At 47.9% G+C, this 19,765-nt stretch overlaps 6 protein-coding genes across 6 annotated transcripts; all 6 read right to left on the bottom strand.

The window, feature by feature from the left end:
- Window positions 1-2,000: 2,000 nt before the first annotated feature.
- Window positions 2,001-3,009, bottom strand: LOC135113296 (cuticle protein 8-like). Its single transcript, XM_064028510.1, has 3 exons — window positions 2,963-3,009; window positions 2,531-2,656; window positions 2,001-2,381 (listed from the first exon to the last, which is right to left on the bottom strand). Exons 1-3 carry the CDS (start codon window positions 2,972-2,974, stop codon window positions 2,091-2,093), a joined length of 429 nt encoding a protein of 142 aa, XP_063884580.1. The 5' UTR covers window positions 2,975-3,009; the 3' UTR covers window positions 2,001-2,090.
- Window positions 3,010-5,164: 2,155 nt separating this feature from the next.
- LOC135113388 (uncharacterized) lies at window positions 5,165-6,712 on the bottom strand. Its single transcript, XM_064028644.1, has 3 exons — window positions 6,706-6,712; window positions 5,668-5,954; window positions 5,165-5,509 (listed from the first exon to the last, which is right to left on the bottom strand). The coding sequence occupies exons 1-3, from the start codon at window positions 6,710-6,712 to the stop codon at window positions 5,219-5,221; spliced, it is 585 nt and encodes a 194-aa protein (XP_063884714.1). The 3' UTR covers window positions 5,165-5,218.
- Window positions 6,713-8,215: 1,503 nt separating this feature from the next.
- On the bottom strand, window positions 8,216-9,244 carry LOC135113295 (cuticle protein 8-like). Its single transcript, XM_064028509.1, has 3 exons — window positions 9,184-9,244; window positions 8,746-8,871; window positions 8,216-8,596 (listed from the first exon to the last, which is right to left on the bottom strand). Exons 1-3 carry the CDS (start codon window positions 9,193-9,195, stop codon window positions 8,306-8,308), a joined length of 429 nt encoding a protein of 142 aa, XP_063884579.1. The 5' UTR covers window positions 9,196-9,244; the 3' UTR covers window positions 8,216-8,305.
- A 2,378-nt stretch (window positions 9,245-11,622) lies between these two features.
- Window positions 11,623-12,538, bottom strand: LOC135113294 (cuticle protein 21-like). Its single transcript, XM_064028507.1, has 3 exons — window positions 12,425-12,538; window positions 12,092-12,238; window positions 11,623-11,993 (listed from the first exon to the last, which is right to left on the bottom strand). The coding sequence occupies exons 1-3, from the start codon at window positions 12,434-12,436 to the stop codon at window positions 11,703-11,705; spliced, it is 450 nt and encodes a 149-aa protein (XP_063884577.1). The 5' UTR covers window positions 12,437-12,538; the 3' UTR covers window positions 11,623-11,702.
- A 1,792-nt stretch (window positions 12,539-14,330) lies between these two features.
- On the bottom strand, window positions 14,331-15,443 carry LOC135113293 (cuticle protein 21-like). The gene is made up of 3 exons (XM_064028506.1): window positions 15,316-15,443; window positions 14,868-14,987; window positions 14,331-14,722 (listed from the first exon to the last, which is right to left on the bottom strand). Exons 1-3 carry the CDS (start codon window positions 15,325-15,327, stop codon window positions 14,432-14,434), a joined length of 423 nt encoding a protein of 140 aa, XP_063884576.1. The 5' UTR covers window positions 15,328-15,443; the 3' UTR covers window positions 14,331-14,431.
- Window positions 15,444-18,037: 2,594 nt separating this feature from the next.
- On the bottom strand, window positions 18,038-19,151 carry LOC135113292 (cuticle protein 21-like). The gene is made up of 3 exons (XM_064028505.1): window positions 19,012-19,151; window positions 18,566-18,715; window positions 18,038-18,457 (listed from the first exon to the last, which is right to left on the bottom strand). The coding sequence occupies exons 1-3, from the start codon at window positions 19,021-19,023 to the stop codon at window positions 18,167-18,169; spliced, it is 453 nt and encodes a 150-aa protein (XP_063884575.1). The 5' UTR covers window positions 19,024-19,151; the 3' UTR covers window positions 18,038-18,166.
- Between the last annotated feature and the right edge of the window lie 614 nt (window positions 19,152-19,765).

Genomic DNA, 19,765 nt, shown 5'->3' with positions numbered 1-19,765 from the left:
CACAGAGAGAAGGAATGTTGACTGATTTTAGAGGCACAAAATGAGGTTAGGAGTGAAGATGTGAAGGGAAGTCACGAGGAATGTAAGGAAAGAGGTCGGATGGATAGAATGAACTTGGAGGAAGAGAAAAGACCAGGAAAAAAAGCACGTGGCGTGGCGTTGAGAGGGCGTGGCGAGGACAGAATACATCAGAAATTTGTTTTTAGTAAACGACACGACTTTTGTGAGAAATTGCAAGCGGCTGTTTTGGGCACTTGAAGTTTTCTGTCGCCTCATCATCACGATCATCATCATCACATCATCATCACCATCACCATAACCATTATCTTCTAACACTACCTAGCATAATAAAGGCTTTCTTGAACTGTCTTTGCTTATCTCTCTGGTCTTCATCTGTTCCACGCCACCCTATCAGAACTCATCTCTTTATCAGCTCCCCGTCTTCACTTCCCGCTTTTACCGTCTCCAGGTTGTCAGTCCCCTACTCCAACCGTCCATCTGTTATCTGTCTGGCGCGTCATGTGTCCTGCCCTTGTCCACTCTTCTCTTTGACTTGTATAGTTAATGTCTTCAATTTTGGTCTGCTCTCATACTGATGATATTCTCTTCTCATGTTTTATTTTTGTGATAGGCATTGTTTATTTTTTTTCTTTTGTATTCTTTGAGGGAAGCTGGAAGTTTCATTACGCGAAGACTCATGTGACTCTTGGTTTCTGACTCAAATGTTAAAACTGAATATCTGTCTTTCTCGGTACTGATGGTGATATTTTGACTACACTATTAACAGTGGGAGATTTTGTCACTTCGGCCAGCAGTTATTCACTTATTTATATTTCTTCCGCTCTCTATGTCCAAACTGCCTCGCCCATAGGCTCCGCGTGTTTCCTTTGCCCTGCTTCACACTGCCCAACAATGCTTCACTATTCTGCTATTCCAGACAACTTTTTTTTCCTTTCCTGTGTGTAACTGGAACCCACACCCCCTGTCATCCCACTCCTTAAGTTATATTACCTGACTCGCTTTCGTGGTGTTTTGAATGATTGAAAGAAATCCCTTTCAGATGTCAATTCTCTCTCTCTCTCTCTCTCTCTCTCTCTCTCTCTCTCTCTCTCTCTCTCTCTCTCTCTCTCTCTCTCTCTCTCTCTCTCTCTCTAGTCTCCACGATTGGTCCATCCTTTGCCACCTCGCCGCTGTGCCCTCTAAGCCCGTCGCCTTTACTTTGCAGAGTGCCCCTTCCAGAACCTCGCCCTTACCTCCCAGTACTGCTTCCAGTCCCTCGCCGTATCCCTCACTTCCCTCCCAGTCCCTCGCCCCTTTCCTTCAGTGCTCCTACCAGCCCTTCGATTTTACCCCGCAGTGCCTCTACTTTTCCTTTCCTTTTCCTTTCCCCTACCTCGCATTATTTTGCAGAATGGACCTAGACGGCTTGTCATTGAAGTTTTCAGACTTGCAATCACTGTTTTCTGCGGTTTTTCACATCGTTCTCCTTATTGTTATTTTGAAACAATTCTTCTCGTCTTTCATTTATTCTCTTCATAATACCTTAATTTTCTTTCATACAATACTGGTCTAGGCACTAACATTGGTATGTGTAGTTTATTCACTACTTTAATTTTCGGCTTAAAAATTTCAATATGCACATTTCCTGCAAGATACTTGATGTTTTTTTCTGTTTCTAGGTGTCATGTTTGCAAATAGGAGGTCGGAGTGAATGAGGCTCTTTTCTGTTCTTTTCTGTTCTTGCACTCATAGTTCATTACGAGGAACAAACAGCTAAACACACAAATCCTCGTTCTAGATCGTCTCGCTCCTGGTACCTGTTGTCATGCATTTCAGGAAACATGTGACGACCCGATGGGACGGCACAGGTTGGTGCGATTGGGCGGAACGTGGCGAGGGTTTTGGCAGGATGCGAGGTGGAGGGTTGGTGGGGAGCTGGAAAGGGAATGTATGGAGAGTTTGGTAGGGAATTCGAAGTGTAGGGTGAAGGAAGGAGAGTGTTTTATCGCATTCGTTTATTGCTTTGTACGTACTGGTATAATGGAGTATTTACAAAGACAGAAAGACTTGGCCGTCACGAGGGTGCAGCATTACGCGTAGGACGGGCGGGGCTGCTGGTAGGACGGGGCGGGGGCCTGGTAGGACGGGGCGGAGCCGTAGCCCTGCTGTGTTGGGTACTGGGCTTCTCCCTGGTAGTTGACCTGGGCCACGAAGCCTGAGTCGCCGTTGACTGTGTAGGTGACCTCCTGCAGGCGGCCGTCGGGCAGCTGCACGTAGTAGGATCCCTGTGTGTCGTAGCCGTCGCGACTCTCCTGGTGGCCGTAGTCGTTGCCGGAAGGGTCGTCCTTGACGTTCCAGCTGAAGTCATACTTTGGGGGACTCTGTGGGTGGGAGGGAGAGAGGACGGTGAGACAGAGAGAGAGAGAGAGAGAGAGAGAGAGAGAGAGAGAGAGAGAGAGAGAGAGAGAGAGAGAGAGAGAGAGAGAGAGAGTCTTTGTGTGCATAAACTGCATGTGTGTGAGAAACTCACCACTGGCTGGGGTGCGCTGTAGGATGGGGCGGGGGCGCTGTAGGTGGGAGGTGGAGGGGGAGGGGGTGGCCTGTAGGGAGCCCTGTCGGCGAGAGCAGCAGCCACGAGGGCGGACAGGAGGACGAGCTGGTGGAGGAAGAGGAATCAGTGTTGCTTGCAGGACGCGTTGAGAGGCGTTGTCGTGGTGTGTGGGAGTGTTGCCATGTGTGGGGTGGTGGGAGTATTGTGTGTGGGGCGTGGTGGTGGTTGTGATGAAATTTGTTGTGGTGTTGTTGGTACGCTGTGGCGAGGTGTTAGGGGCGGTGTGTTGTGGATGTGGTGGGGTGCATGTGTGGTGTGGAGGCAGCTTGTGTTGTGGAGTGTTGGGTGCGGGACGTGTGGAGTGTTGTCTGCATTAGGTCCAGTGTGTGCACGACAGGAGGGAGGGAGTACCTTTAGGGCCATGTCGGGGGCTGAGGTGCGTCTGGGACTGGTGGCTGTTCTGCCTCTTTCCCTGCTTATATAGTGGCGGGTGTGGGAGCGTGGCGCAGGCGTCACGAGCACAGAGAAGGAATGCTGACTCATTTCTGAGGCACAAAATGAGGTTAGGAGGTGAAGATGTGAAGGGAAGTCATGATGAATGTAAGGAAAGAGGTCGGATGGATAGAATGAATTTGGAGGGGAAGAAGAGAGGGAACTAGAAAGAAATGCACGTGGCGTGGCGATGGGAGGGTGTGGCGAGACCATAATGAAACACAATTTAGTTTTTTGAAAGTGACACGACTTTTGTTAGAAATTGCATGCGGTTGCTTTGGGCACTTGAAGTTTTCTGCCGCATCATCATCATCATGTTCAACATTAACTTCATCGCCATTATCATCATCATCATCATCATCATCATCATCATCATCATCATCACCATGACCATTATCTTCTAACACTACCTGGCTTAACAAAGGCTTCCTTCAAACTTACCTGGTTATCTCTCTGGTCTCCATCTGTTCCACGCCACCCTATCAAAACTCATCTCTTTATCAGCTCCCGGTCTCCCCTTTCTGCTTTTACCGTCTCCAGGTTGTCAGTCCCTTACTCCAACCGTCCATCTGTTATCTGTCTGGCGCGTCATGTGTCCTGCCCTTGTCCACTCTTCTCTTTGACTTGTACAGTTAATGTCTTCAATTTTGGTCTGCTCTCATACTGATGATGTTCTCTTTTCATCTTTTATTTTTGTGATAGGCATTGTTTATTTTTTTCTTTTGTATTCTTTGAGGGAAGCTGGAAGTTTCATTACGCGAAGACTCATGTGACTCTTGGTTTCTGACTCAAATGTTAAAACTGAATATCTGTCTTTCTCTGTACTGATGGTGATATTTTGACAACACTATTAACAGTGGGAGATTTTGTCACTTCGGCCAGCAGTTATTCACTTATTTATATTTCTTCCGATCTCTATGTCCAAACAGCCTCGCCCATAGGCTCCGCGTGTTTCCTTTGCCCTGCTTCACACTGCCCAACAACGCTGCGCTGTTGTGCGGTTCCAGACAACTTTTTTCCCTTCCTGTGTGTAACTGTAACTCACTCCCCCTGTCATCCCATTCCTTCAGTTATATTATCTGACTCGCTCTCGTGGTGTTTTGAATGAATGAATGAAATACCTTTCAGATGTCAACTCTCTCTCTCTCTCTCTCTCTCTCTCTCTCTCTCTCTCTCTCTCTCTCTCTCTCTCTCTCTCTCTCTCTCTCTCTCTCTCTCGTATGGAGCATCACCTGAAAGTTGATGTTTCACGAATCTACACGATTGGTCCAGCCTCTGCCACCTCGCTCTGCCCTCCCAGCCCTTCGTCCCTACTTCGCAGTGCCCCTTCCAGACCCTCGCTCTTACTTCGTAGTGCACCTTCCAGTCCCTTGCCCGTATCCCTCAGTGACCCTCCCATCCCCTCGCCCCATTCTTGCAGTGCCCCTGCCAGCCTTTCTCTCCTACCTCACAGTGCCTCTACCAGTCCCTCTCCCATACCTCGTAGTGTCATCCAGAATGGACCGAGTGGGCTTGTCATTGAAGGTTTCAGAATTGCAGTCACTGTTTCTTGCTCTTCTTGATATCATCCTTCTCATTGTTATTTTGGGGTAATTCTGCTAGTCTTTCATTTCTTCACCTCATCAAAACATAGTTTGGTTTAATACCATGCTTGTCGAGGTACTAACGTTGGTATGGTGTAGTTTAATCATAATTTAATTCTCGGCTTAAGAATTTCAGTATGCATATTTCCTGCAAGATACTTGATGGTCTTCCGTTTCTAGCTGTCCTGTTTATAAATCGTAGGTTGAACTAATCGAGGTCTATTTCTGTTCTTTTTCTGTTCTTGCACTCATAGTTCATTACGAGGAACAATCAGCTAAACACACAAATCCTCGTTCTAGATCGTCTCGCTCCTGGTATCTGTTGTCATGCATTTCAGGAAACATGTGACGACCCGATGGGACGGCACAGGTTGGTGCGATTGGGCGGAACGTGGCGAGGCTTTTGGCAGGATGCCAGGTGGAGGGTTGGTGGGGAGCTGGAAAGGGAATGTATGGAGAGTTTGGTAGGGAATTCGAAGTGTAGGGTGAAGGAAGGAGAGTGTTTTATCGCATTCGTTTATTGCTTTGTACGTACTGGTATAATGGAGTATTTACAAAGACAGAAAGACTTGGCCGTCACGAGGGTGGAGCATTACGCGTAGGACGGGCGGGGCTGCTGGTAGGACGGGGCGGGGGCCTGGTAGGAAGGTGCGGAGCCGTAGCCCTGCTGTGTTGGGTACTGTGCCTCTCCCTGGTAGTTGACCTGGGCCACGAAGCCTGAGTCGCCGTTGACGGTGTAGGTGACCTCCTGCAGGCGGCCGTCGGGCAGCTGCACGTAGTAGGATCCCTGGGTGTCATAGCCGTTGCGGCCCTCCTGGTGGCCATAGTCGTTGCCGGAAGGGTCGTCCTTGACGTTCCAGCTGAAGTCATACTTGGGGGGACTCTATGGGTGGGATGGAGAGAGGGACGGTGAGAGAGAGAGAGAGAGAGAGAGAGAGAGAGAGAGAGAGAGAGAGAGAGAGAGAGAGAGAGAGAGAGAGAGTATATGTGTGTGTGTGTGTGTGTATGTCCACATGAACTGCATGTGTGTGAGAAACTCACCACTGGCTGGGGTGCGCTGTAGGATGGGGCGGGAGCGCTGTAGGTGGGAGGTGGTGGGGGAGGGGGGTGGCCTGTAGGGAGCCCTGTCGGCGAGGGCGGCAGCCACGAGGGCGGACAGGAGGACGAGCTGGTGGAGGAAGAGGAATCAGTGTGGTTTTCAGGGCGCGTTGAGAGGCGTTGTCGTGGTGTGTGGGAGTGTTGCCATGTGTGGGGTGTTGGGAGTATTGTGTGTGGGGCGGGGTGGTGGTTGTGGTTGTGGGTAAGTTTATTGTGGTGTTGTTGGGGCGCTGTGGTGTGTGGTTAAGGGCAGTGTGTTGTGGATATGGTGGGGTGCATGTGTGGTGTGGAGGCAGCTCGTATTGTGGAGTGTTGGATGCGGGTCGTGTGGATAGTTGTCTGCATTAGGTGCAGTGTGTGCACGCCATTAGGGAGGGAGTACCTTGAGGGCCATGTCGGGGCTGAGGTGCGTCGGGGATTGGTGGCTGTTCTGCCTGTCGGTCTGCTTATATAGTGACGGCGGTGAGGGCGTGGCGCGGACGGCTTGACCACAGAGAGAAGGAATGGTGACTGATTTTAGAGGCACAAAATGAGGTTAGGAGTGAAGATGTGAAGGGAAGTCACGAGGAATGTAAGGAAAGAGGTCGGATGGATAGAATGAACTTGGAGGAAGAGAAAAGACCAGGAAAAAAAGCACTTGGCGTGGCGTTGAGAGGGCGTGGCGAGGACAGAATACATCAGAAATTTGTTTTTAGTAAACGACACGACTTTTGTGAGAAATTGCAAGCGGCTGTTTTTTGGCACTTGAAGTTTTCTGTCGCCTCATCATCACGATCATCATCATCACATCATCATCACCATCACCATAACCATTATCTTCTAACACTACCTAGCATAATAAAGGCTTTCTTGAACTGTCTTTGCTTATCTCTCTGGTCTTCATCTGTTCCACGCCACCCTATCAGAACTCATCTCTTTATCAGCTCCCCGTCTTCACTTCCCGCTTTTACCGTCTCCAGGTTGTCAGTCCCCTACTCCAACCGTCCATCTGTTATCTGTCTGGCGCGTCATGTGTCCTGCCCTTGTCCACTCTTCTCTTTGACTTGTATAGTTAATGTCTTCAATTTTGGTCTGCTCTCATACTGATGATATTCTCTTCTCATGTTTTATTTTTGTGATAGGCATTGTTTATTTTTTTTCTTTTGTATTCTTTGAGGGAAGCTGGAAGTTTCATTACGCGAAGACTCATGTGACTCTTGGTTTCTGACTCAAATGTTAAAACTGAATATCTGTCTTTCTCGGTACTGATGGTGATATTTTGACTACACTATTAACAGTGGGAGATTTTGTCACTTCGGCCAGCAGTTATTCACTTATTTATATTTCTTCCGCTCTCTATGTCCAAACTGCCTCGCCCATAGGCTCCGCGTGTTTCCTTTGCCCTGCTTCACACTGCCCAACAATGCTTCACTATTCTGCTATTCCAGACAACTTTTTTTTTCCTTTCCTGTGTGTAACTGGAACCCACACCCCCTGTCATCCCACTCCTTAAGTTATATTACCTGACTCGCTTTCGTGGTGTTTTGAATGATTGAAAGAAATCCCTTTCAGATGTCAACTCTCTCTCTCTCTCTCTCTCTCTCTCTCTCTCTCTCTCTCTCTCTCTCTCTCTCTCTCTCTCTCTCTCTCTCTCTCTCTCTCTCTCTAGTCTCCACGATTGGTCCATCCTTTGCCACCTCGCCGCTGTGCCCTCTAAGCCCGTCGCCTTTACTTTGCAGTGCCCCTTCCAGAACCTCGCCCTTACCTCCCAGTACTGCTTCCAGTCCCTCGCCGTATCCCTCACTTCCCTCCCAGTCCCTCGCCCCTTTCCTTCAGTGCTCCTACCAGCCCTTCGATTTTACCCCGCAGTGCCTCTACTTTTCCTTTCCTTTTCCTTTCCCCTACCTCGCATTATTTTGCAGAATGGACCTAGACGGCTTGTCATTGAAGTTTTCAGACTTGCAATCACTGTTTTCTGCGGTTTTTCACATCGTTCTCCTTATTGTTATTTTGAAACAATTCTTCTCGTCTTTCATTTATTCTCTTCATAATACCTTAATTTTCTTTCATACAATACTGGTCTAGGCACTAACATTGGTATGTGTAGTTTATTCACTACTTTAATTTTCGGCTTAAAAATTTCAATATGCACATTTCCTGCAAGATACTTGATGTTTTTTTCTGTTTCTAGGTGTCATGTTTGCAAATAGGAGGTCGGAGTGAATGAGGCTCTTTTCTGTTCTTTTCTGTTCTTGCACTCATAGTTCATTACGAGGAACAAACAGCTAAACACACAAATCCTCGTTCTAGATCGTCTCGCTCCTGGTACCTGTTGTCATGCATTTCAGGAAACATGTGACGACCCGATGGGACGGCACAGGTTGGTGCGATTGGGCGGAACGTGGCGAGGGTTTTGGCAGGATGCGAGGTGGAGGGTTGGTGGGGAGCTGGAAAGGGAATGTATGGAGAGTTTGGTAGGGAATTCGAAGTGTAGGGTGAAGGAAGGAGAGTGTTTTATCGCATTCGTTTATTGCTTTGTACGTACTGGTATAATGGAGTATTTACAAAGACAGAAAGACTTGGCCGTCACGAGGGTGCAGCATTACGCGTAGGACGGGCGGGGCTGCTGGTAGGACGGGGCGGGGGCCTGGTAGGACGGGGCGGAGCCGTAGCCCTGCTGTGTTGGGTACTGGGCTTCTCCCTGGTAGTTGACCTGGGCCACGAAGCCTGAGTCGCCGTTGACTGTGTAGGTGACCTCCTGCAGGCGGCCGTCGGGCAGCTGCACGTAGTAGGATCCCTGTGTGTCGTAGCCGTCGCGACTCTCCTGGTGGCCGTAGTCGTTGCCGGAAGGGTCGTCCTTGACGTTCCAGCTGAAGTCATACTTTGGGGGACTCTGTGGGTGGGAGGGAGAGAGGACGGTGAGACAGAGAGAGAGAGAGAGAGAGAGAGAGAGAGAGAGAGAGAGAGAGAGAGAGAGAGAGAGAGAGAGAGAGAGAGAGAGAGTCTTTGTGTGCATAAACTGCATGTGTGTGAGAAACTCACCACTGGCTGGGGTGCGCTGTAGGATGGGGCGGGGGCGCTGTAGGTGGGAGGTGGAGGGGGAGGGGGTGGCCTGTAGGGAGCCCTGTCGGCGAGAGCAGCAGCCACGAGGGCGGACAGGAGGACGAGCTGGTGGAGGAAGAGGAATCAGTGTTGCTTGCAGGACGCGTTGAGAGGCGTTGTCGTGGTGTGTGGGAGTGTTGCCATGTGTGGGGTGGTGGGAGTATTGTGTGTGGGGCGTGGTGGTGGTTGTGGTTGTGATGAAATTTGTTGTGGTGTTGTTGGTACGCTGTGGCGAGGTGTTAGGGGCGGTGTGTTGTGGATGTGGTGGGGTGCATGTGTGGTGTGGAGGCAGCTTGTGTTGTGGAGTGTTGGGTGCGGGACGTGTGGAGTGTTGTCTGCATTAGGTCCAGTGTGTGCACGACAGGAGGGAGGGAGTACCTTTAGGGCCATGTCGGGGGCTGAGGTGCGTCTGGGACTGGTGGCTGTTCTGCCTCTTTCCCTGCTTATATAGTGGCGGGTGTGGGAGCGTGGCGCAGGCGTCACGAGCACAGAGAGAAGGAATGCTGACTCATTTCTGAGGCACAAAATGAGGTTAGGAGGTGAAGATGTGAAGGGAAGTCATGATGAATGTAAGGAAAGAGGTCGGATGGATAGAATGAATTTGGAGGGGAAGAAGAGAGGGAACTAGAAAGAAATGCACGTGGCGTGGCGATGGGAGGGTGTGGCGAGACCATAATGAAACACAATTTAGTTTTTTGAAAGTGACACGACTTTTGTTAGAAATTGCATGCGGTTGCTTTGGGCACTTGAAGTTTTCTGCCGCATCATCATCATCATGTTCAACATTAACTTCATCGCCATTATCATCATCATCATCATCATCATCATCATCATCATCATCATCATCATCATTATCATCATTTTCATTATCATCATCATGATTATTATCATGACTATGATCATTATCTTCTAACATTACCCGGCTTAACAAAGGCTTTCTTCAACTTTTCTTATCTCTCTGCTCTCCATCTGTTTCAGGCCACCCCAGGAAAACTTATCTCTTCATCAAGCTCTTTGTCTCCCGTTCATGTTTTTACCGTCTCTAGGTTGTCAGTCCCTTACTCCAACCGTCCATCTGTTATCTGTCTGGCGCGTCATGTGTCCTGCCCTTGTCCACTCTTCTCTTTGACTTGTACAGTTAATGTCTTCATACTCATGATGTTCTCTTCTCATCTTTTATTTTTGTGACAGGTATTGTATATTTATTTTTTATTTGTGTTCTTTGAGGGAAGCTGGAAGTTTCATTACGCGAAGACTCATGTGAGCTGAAGGCTCAATAGTCTATTCCGACGACTGGCCAGCTTACTCTCATTTAAACCAACTCAAATTTCGTTATTTTTCCGTAAATCATCGGCAATATTAAGTCGATCCTAACATCGAAGCACATCACAAGGAACTGAAAGATCCTTGCTTGATGTGAAGATTCGTGTGTTGAAAAAAAATATAAGGCATCAATGAAAGAGCATTTTAGGCGCACTCAGACTACTTCTTTTGGCAGATGATAGGAAAAGAAGCTCCTGGCCTATAGAATTTTAAGCTGATGTACTGTACGTGCTGTTCATCGCTAGAATACGAGTAAAAAGAAATTTTTAATATTTTAATTACATTATCTCTATGTTATATATAATTCCAAAATAAAATTTGTACGGTGTAAATACTTTTTCCTTGTAGATAACAAGCCAGAGTACGGTGTAGATGTTTTTTTCCATATAGATAACAAGACAAAGTAGCACCCTTTTTTTCCCTTCCTCTGTGTAACTGTAACTCACTCCACATGTCACCCCATTCCTTCAATTATATTGTCTGACTCGCTCTCGTGGTGTTTTGAATTAATGAATGAAATCCTTTTCAGATGTTAAGTCTCTCTCTCTCTCTCTCTCTCTCTCTCTCTCTCTCTCTCTCTCTCTCTCTCTCTCTCTCTCTCTCTCTCTCTCTCTCTCTCTCTCTCTCTCTCTCATGAAGCATCACCTGAAAGTTGGTGTTTCACGAATCTACACGATTGGTCCAGCCTTTGCCACCTCACTGTGCCCTCCCAGCCCTTCGTCCCTACTTCGCAGTGCCCTTCCAACCCCTCGCCCTTACCTCGCAGTGCCCTTGCAGTCCCTCGCCCGTATTCTTCACTGCCCCTCCCAGCCCGTCGTCCCTTTCCTGTAGTGCTCGCGCCTGCCCTTCACTGTTACCTAGCAGTGCCTCTACCAGCCCCTCTCGCTTACCTCGCAGTGTATTCCAGAATAGACCTAGTCGGCTTGTCATTGAAGGTTCCAGACTTGCTGCCGCTGTTTCTTGCTGTTTTTCATACTGTCCTCATTGTTATTTTGGCATAATTCTTCTCGTCTTTCATTTGTTCTCATGAAAACTTAATTTTCTTTAATATAATGCAGTTCGAGGCACTAACGTTGGTATAGTGTAGTTTAATCCATAATTTAATTCTCGGTTTAAAAATTTCAATATACACATTTCCTGCAAGATACTTGATGTTTTTTTGTTTTTAGATGTCATGTTTACAAATAGGAGATCGGAGTGAATGAGGCTCTTTTCTGTTCTTTTTCTGTTCTTCCACTCGTAGTTCATTACGAGGAACAAACAGCTAAACACACAAATCCTCGTTCTAGATCGTCTCCCTCCTGGTATCTGTTGTCATGCATTTCAGGAAACATGTGACGACCTGACGACAGGTTGGTGCGATTGGGCGGAACGTGGCGAGGCTTTTGGCAGGATGTGAGGTGGAGGGTTGGTGGGGAGCTGGGAAGGGAATGTATGGAGAGTTTGGTAGGGAATTCGAAATGTAGGGTGAAGGAAGGAGAGTGTTTTATCGCATTCGTTTATTGCTTTGTACGTACTGGTATAATGGAGTATTTACAAAGACAGAAAGACTTGGCCGTCACGAGGGTGGAGCATTACGCGTAGGACGGGCGGGGCTGCTGGTAGGACGGGGCGGGGGCCTGGTAGGACGGGGCGGAGCCGTAGCCCTGCTGTGTTGGGTACTGTGCCTCGCCCTGGTAGTTGACCTGGGCCACGAAGCCTGAGTCGCCGTTGACGGTGTAGGTGACCTCCTGCAGGCGGCCGTCGGGCAGCTGCACGTAGTAGGATCCCTGGGTGTCGTAGCCGTCGCGGCCCTCCTGGTGGCCGTAGTCGTTGCCAGAAAAGTCGTCCTTGACGTTCCAGCTGAAGTCATACTTCGGGGGACTCTGTGAATGAGGAGGGAGGAACAGTGTGTGTGTGTGTGTGTGTGTGTGTGTGTGTGTGTGTGTGTGTGTGTGTGTGTGTGTGTGTGTGAAGAACTCACCACTGGCTGAGGTGCGTTGTAGGATTGTGCAGGGGCGCTGTAGGATGGGGCTGGGGCGCTGTAGGTCTGAGGGGGAGAGGGTGGGGGAGGCCTGTAGGGAGCCGTGTCGGCCAGGGCGACGGCCATGAGGGCGGACAGGAGGACGAGCTGGTGGAGGAAGAAAAATCAGTGTGGGTGGCAGAACGCATGTGTGTGTATGTGTGTGTGTGTGTGTGTGTGTGTGTGTGTGTGTGTGTGTGTGTGTGTGTGAGTGTCATTTCTTGTGTTTGTTAGGCGTTAGGTGGTGCTTCTGCAGGCAGAAGGGAGGGAGGAAGGGAGGGAGAGAGTGAGTACCTTGAGGGCCATGTCTGTGCGTGAGGCGCGGTGGAGACTGCTAGCTGCTCTGCCTCTCCGGCGCTTATAAACTGACGGGAGCGGCGTGGCGGTGACCTTACAAGAGAAGAGAGTGAAAGGAGGAGGCTTGTTTCAGATACACGGAATGAGGTGAAGAGGTGGAGATGTGGAGACGTGTCACGGGAAGGGGAGGAAAAGAGGTGATATAGGTGTATTTCTTTTTTTCGTGAGCCTATAAAGTCTGTAGGGTTCGTTTTTTAAAGATTCCAAGACTCTCCTGTGGATGTATTTCTTGAAGGCTTGGATGCTTGGCTCCTGCGTGTCGTGGCTGAGACAGTTTTTTTTTTTTTTTTTTTTACAGGTAACATCTATAGAAGCTTTTGTCAACTCTGGTACTCTCCATTGTAGTGGCAATAAGGGCAGCCTCCTTTGCGCGTGAAAAGTTAATTAGTAAATAAGTCCACTGCACTGTTTTAACTCTGCTGTATTTAGATTCTATCTTGCAGTTCCACATTGCCACGGACGTAACCTTTTTCGTGTTTTTATATTATTATTATTATTTTTTTTTTTTTTTATACATTCATCTGTATTATTTTTTCGCTCCATAGCCTCACCCAATCCCCGCTGCTCCATTGCGTTATTCTCTTGAAGCCACGTTTTGCCTTTTCTTGCAGCTTCAGCTCACTCACTCACGCCACACCCTCCCTTCACCCATATGACCCTAGCTTTGCGGTGAATTAAATCATCCAGTCAGTTAATCAATCGTCGTCATCGTCGTCGTCTACTTTTGTTTGTGGGAAAGGGTGTGAATGGAAGATCGTTGTGAAATTTGTAGACACCACATTAAATAATTGTCAGTCATTTACATTCTTTTTCACAAACAGAAGTACGTAGACCACAACTCTTTTTCTTACTGTCTTCTCAAATTCCTTGTGGTTTTTCAATACCACATGGTATCACTTCGTATTTCCGGCCACATTCAGCTGGAAGGATGGTCTCGCCCAATAACAGTCAGTGTAAAATAGTTAGTCAAACAGTCTAACAAGGACCTTCAGATATGATACTGTTTAGTCTTCCTTTGTATTACTTTTTTGCTCCTCCTCCTCCTCCTTCTCCTTCTCCTTCTCCTTCTCCTACTCCTTCTCCGTTTCCTTCTCCTTCTCCTTCTCCTCCTCCTCCTCCTCCTCCTCCTCCTCCTCCTCCTCCTCCTCCTCCTCCTCCTCCTCCTCCTCCTCCCCCCCTGACATTAATGAATGGTTAGTTTTTTCTAACAACTAATAGTTCGGATTAGTTCCCTAAAAGCCATGCAAGGACATGACGGTGAGCTACTGTTTGTTAAGTTCTGTAATCCATGCACACCATCCTCTTCTTCTTCTTCCTCCTCTTCTCTGCTTGTCACCAGTCATGTAGCGGCTTCTGTTTGGCAACATTTGCAAAATTTCGTAAGGATTTCTGCATCCCGTGAGAGTAAGAGAACAAAGTGACTTGCTTGAAAGGCGGAAATATTGGTGACATTCTCCACACACCGCTCGCTCATCAGTGCGTGGAATACAGGAGCAAGATTTCTTACCTAGAAAATATTTCGAAATATCTTGTTTCTCAACATGTATGGTTTTAATTCTCTCATATAATAGTGAAATACTACATTGTTTACATGTTTTCTCAGGAATTCTGTTGCAAGGTTCATCGCGAGAGAGTCTTCAATACAATTTGCCAGTAGGGCGGAGGGAGAAAGATAAAATTTCTTGTGTATAATTTTTCAGTTACTTTTGTTTAAGTAGGATAAAGATTATAGATTTTTATATCTAGAGAAAAAGAACAAGTGCTAGTGAAGGGCTGTTGACAGGATGGGCGGTTTTGAAGTACGCGATGAGGGCTGTGAATAGCAGGATGAAAGAAGGACAGATTTTATTACCTTTGTTTATTGCTTTGCAGGAAGGAGGAACGCACTGATACAATGGAGTATTTACAGAGAGTGAAAGACTTGGCTGTCACGACGGTGGAGCATTACGCGTAGGACGGGCGGGGCTGCTGGTAGGACGGGGCGGGGGCCTGATAGGAAGGGGCGGAGCCGTAGCCCTGCTGTGTTGGGTACTGGGCCTCGCCCTGGTAGTTAACCTGGGCCACGAAGCCTGAGTCGCCGTTGACGGTGTAGGTGACCTCCTGCAGGCGGCCGTCGGGCAGCTGCACGTAGTAGGATCCCTGGGTGTCGTAGCCGTCGCGGCCCTCCTGGTGGCCGTAGTCGTTGCCGGAAGGGTCGTCCTTGACGTTCCAGCTGAAGTCATACTTAGGGGGACTCTGTGGGTGGGAGGAAGGGAGGGACGATTAGTGTGTGTGTGTGTGTGTGTGTGTGTGTGTGTGTGTGTGTGTGTGTGTGTGTGTGTGTGTGTGTGTGTGTGCGGTCGCGCGCGCGCACGCGCGACCGCTCAAGAGCAGAACTCACCACTGGCTGGGGTGCGTTGTAGGATGGCGCGGGGGCGCTGTAGGTGGGAGGAGGAGGGGGCGGTCTATAGGGAGCCGTGTCGGCGAAGGCGACGGCCACGAAGGCGGACAGGAGGATGAGCTGGTGGAGGAAGAGAAATCAGTGTGGTTGGCAGGACGCGTTGAGAGGCGTTGTCGTGGCATATGGGAGTGTTGCCATGTGTGGAGTGTGATGTGTGGTGCGTTCAGGGCAGTGTGTGTGGGGCCTGGTGATGGTTGTGGTTGTGGGGGAGTTTGTTATGGTGTTGTTGGGACGCTGTGGCGTGGTGTTGAGGGCGGTATGTTGGGGGTGTGGTGGGGTGCATGTGTGGGTGTTGGAGGCAGCTTGTGTTATTGAGTGCTAGGAGCGGGACGTGTGGATTATCAGGTGCTTTAGGTGCAGTGTGTGCACGCCAGGAGGGAGGGAGTACCTTGAGGGCCATGTCGGGGGCTGAGGTGCGTCGGGGACTGGTGGCTGCTCTGCCTCTCGGACCGCTTATATAGTAGCGGCGGCTGTTGCGTGGCGCTGACGTAACAAGCACAGAGGAGGTGAGGGGAAGCAAAAGAATTATTTTTTGAAGCAGAGAGGAAAGCACAGCGGAGATGATGGTGTGAAGGAGAGCAAGGAGGAAGGCAGGGAGGGAGAGGCGGTGGTAGGAGTGCGGCCTTGAGGCAGCCACTGCAAGGTCTTAGTTCCCCACACTTGAGGAAATTTGGACAGCTAGCAGCTCTGTTCCATTGACTCTTCTTCCTCGTCATTGTCGTCTTCGTCGTCGTCATCGGCTTCGTCGTCGTCGTCGTCCTTTTTTTGTTTTTTCTTCTTGTCCTTGTTCTTGTTCTTGTTCTTGTTGATCTTCTTAGTCATCATCTTTGACAGCCTCTTCTTTCTTCTCATTTTCCTCCTTCTGTTGATCCTCATCCCTCGTTCTGTTCCTGTTTTAAAATGCAGTACATGCACGAGTGTAACACAGGAATGTGAACCCAATCGTAAGGAATTACTTTTCATCACTTTATCTTTTTTAGTTCTTTACATGAAAAAAAAAAATCTTCCCTGTAACATTGGTCTTTTTTGCTTAAATAAACAGGATAATCACATCGATAAAAAGCAGGAAAGTTATGATGTCTGATAACTGTTTTGTATCTATATATATCTATATGTATATACTGGCGATAATGCTGAATGGCGTTTGCCGCTCAGCCACTCTATATTAGAACTATGAATCTTAAAGATTGCATATTTTTATGTAAGACGGGTTAAGGCCTAAGGCAGCAAAAAGTTATAAAAAAGGCTTCCAGAAGGTGCCAAGCGCAAAAGACTACAGTTAAAAGAGGATTATCCAAAAATTGAGAACTATGTGACCTCTTCATGGGGTATTTTTGTACTGTACGTGAAGTGAAGAAGATTCGCGGCGAAAAGTTTCTCTTGGAATTTTAAAGAAGTCAGACAAGGAATAGGAGATTTACATTTATTTTGTTTCTGTTTTCAGTGCATGGTATTGGCATTGATGAGTGAGCCACTTGTAAAATAACAAAATTTGTCAGTAACACGAAAACTGCTATTCAAGTGACTATAGTCGCTGTCACGGGGACTGGAGGCTGCATTGTGTGTTGTACTCTGGCAACCCACCCGTTAGCGCTGTCTCCAAACCCGTGCATGTGGCACGCTTTAGGATTACTTACCACTGTTAGTAGGTAATGGCTAATACTGGTAAATACAGTTGATTTTGAGTTTCAGATAATATCACTATAAATGCTGCGTTATATATCATTAACATTTATAAGTGTTCCTGAAGCGTATCCCATGCTAAGTTTCAGACGGGTAGGATGGAAGAGTACGATTATGCAAAATAACAAAATTTGCCAATGACATGAAAACTTCCAGTCAAGTAACAGGAACACTTGGAAAAGAAACTTTACAGTCACTGGGTGGGTCTGTGAACGGAACATGAAATGTAATGTTGATGGATGCATGGTATTTCATATCGGATGCAACGAAGATCATATTCAATGTTTCATGAATGACCGGCAATTTCCTGCAGTGAACGAGGCAAAAGAATCTCTAAATTATATAATATCAAGCAACTTAAATTTCAGTCACCACTGTTGAAAGTTGGTTGAAGCAAAGTGTTTGTGAATCTTCTTTTAATAATAAACCAGAAATAATAATAATTGGAAAAAAAAAATGAAAATTTGTAATTCGTTCTTTAACCACATACTACATGGAATTTTGATTCTATGCCTCACACACAGACGAGATGGAAAAGTAAGAGAGAGAGAGAGAGAGAGAGAGAGAGAGAGAGAGAGAGAGAGAGAGAGAGAGAGAGAGAGAGAGAGAGAGAGAGAGAGAGAGAGAGAGAGAGAGAGAGCAGGTATGTATGACAAACATAAAAAAAAAAAGAATTTAAGGGTTAAATGAAATTTATGAAAAAAGACAACACTATGATACTGTAGTTGATAGTTGAGGCTGTGATGGTCTAATGATAAAAGGTTTTCTAGTAATTTAAAGTTTTAATAACATTAGTACAAAAATAGATTACAGTCCATGATACAAACGACAGAAACCGGAACTGTTTGAATATAAATCATAAAGTATTGTCAAACGAAACCAGCGTTTGGTTTCGTTTCTTCGTTAGGATCACTCACATCTGAAAACGCCTTTCCGCCATTGTCGCTATTAACAACATTTTCAATTTTGAAGAATAGATTGTAGAAATACTGCAACTAAGGTATTATGTATAATCGCAGCAAAGATCGTCAGAACATTTAAAAAAAAGTTTTATCGTTATATTTTTTTGGGGGGGGGGAAATATTGCTTCCCTTACATTACTGTGGTGATATGGCGGTGTAGTTTTGTCCTGATAATGTTGCAGTTTCTACACATTTTATAATACAATTCTTCTACATTGCATCGTCTGTCATACTGTCCTGTCTGCCGTGGCTGAAGGTAACAGTAATGGGGAGGAGCCTTCGCTGTTAGTATCTGATGCCTTTGATTTTATATTGAACTGAATTATTTATCAAAAGCACAATCATAAGGTCCAGCAGGTCTGTTGATAGTTTTCCTTCCTTTGTGTTCCTTTATTTTCTTCCGAATCCCCAGCCGCAATGCTTTCATTAGGTGATGATTTTGCGAGGAGTGGAGGGAATGTGTAGGAATTGACGATGGAAGGAAGGACTGCTTTTTTATCGCATGGGTTTATTGCCTTCAGGGAAGTAGGTACGTACTGGTACAATGGAGTATTTACAAAGACAGAAAGACTTGGCCGTCACGAGGGTGGAGCATTACGCGTAGGACGGGCGGGGCTGCTGATAGGACGGAGCAGGGGGCTGGTAGGACGGGGCGGAGCCGTAGCCCTGCTGTGTTGGGTACTGAGCCTCGCCCTGGTAGTTGACCTGGGCCACGAAGCCTGAGTCGCCGTTGACGGTGTAGGTGACCTCCTGCAGGCGGCCGTCGGGCAGCTGCACGTAGTAGGATCCCTGGGTGTCGTAGCCGTCGCGGGCCTCCTGGTGGCCGTAGTCGTTGCCGGAAAGGTCGTCCTTGACGTTCCAGCTGAAGTCATACTTGGGGGGACTCTGTAGGAGGGGTGAGAGGGACAGTGAGTGTGTGTGTGTGTGTGTGTGTGTGTGTGTGTGTGTGTGTGTGTGTGTGTGTGTGTGTGTGCGTGCGAGAGCGGAACTTACCACTGGCTGAGGTGCGTTGTAGGATGGTGCAGGGGCGCCGTAGGATGGGGCGGGGGCGTTGTAGGTGGGAGGAGGAGGAGGAGGAGGGGGTGGCCTGTAGGGAGCATTGTCGGCGAGGGCGACGGCCACGAAGGCGGACAGGAGGGCGAACTGGTGGAGGAAGATGAATCAGTGTGGTTAGCAGGACGCGTTGAGAGGCGTTGGCGGGGTGTGTGGGAAAGTTGCCACGTGTGGGGTGTGATGTGTGGTGCTTTGGGGGCAGTGTGTGTGGGGCGTGGTGGTGGTTGTGGTTGTGGGGAAATTTGATGTAGTGTTGTTCTAGCGCTGTGGCGTGGTGTTGAGGGCGGTGCATTGGGGTTGTGGGTGTGGGAGGCATCTTGTGTTGTGGAGTGTGGAGTGTTGGGTGCATTAGATGCAGTGTGTGCATGCCAGGAAGGAGGGAGTACCTTGAAGACCATGTCGGTGGCTGAGGTGTGTCGGGGACTGGTGGCTGCTCTGCCTCTCGGCCAGCTTATATAGTGGCGGCGGCGGCGGCGTGGTGCTGACGTCAGTGGAGGTGAGGAGGAGCAAAAGAGTTATTTTTGAAGCAGAAAGGAAAGCACAGAGGAGATGATGGTGTGAAGGAGAGCAAGGAAGAAGGAAGGGAGGGAGAGACGCAGGCTGGAGTGCGGCCTTGAGGCAGGGACTGCAAGGTCTGGGTCCCACTCATTTGAGAAAATATGGAGAGATAACGGCACGGCACTCCTCTTCCATCTACTCTCCTACTCCTTTTCTTCAACGTTGTCATTTGTCGTTGTCGTCTTCTTTATCTTGGTCGTTGTTTATCGTTGTCGTGTTCGTCGTTAATGTTGATGTCGTCGTCATCGTTTTCGTTTTTGTTTTCTTGTCGTTGTCGTCGTTGTCGTCATTATCGTCATCATTTTCATCTTTGTTTCTCGTCATTGTCGTCATCGTAGTGGTCATTGTTGTTGTCATTGTTTTGTTGTTCTCATTATTGTCGTTGTCATCGTCTTGTTCACTGTTGTCGTTGTCATTATCGTAGTCGTTGTCGTCGTCGTCATCGTTGTCATCGTCGTCTTCGTTGTCGTCGTCGTCTTCGTCGTCGTCGTCATCGTGATCGTCGTCGTTGTCGTCGTCGTTATCGTGGTCGTCGTCGTTGTCGTCGTCGTCATCGTGATCGTGATCGTGATCGTCGTCGTC

This window comes from Scylla paramamosain, chromosome 25 (genome assembly GCF_035594125.1).
Source record: "Scylla paramamosain isolate STU-SP2022 chromosome 25, ASM3559412v1, whole genome shotgun sequence".
Classification (NCBI taxonomy): Eukaryota; Metazoa; Arthropoda; class Malacostraca; order Decapoda; family Portunidae; genus Scylla; species Scylla paramamosain.
The sequence above is the reverse complement of the archived record's forward strand: the minus strand, read 5'-3'. Positions and strand labels throughout refer to the sequence as shown.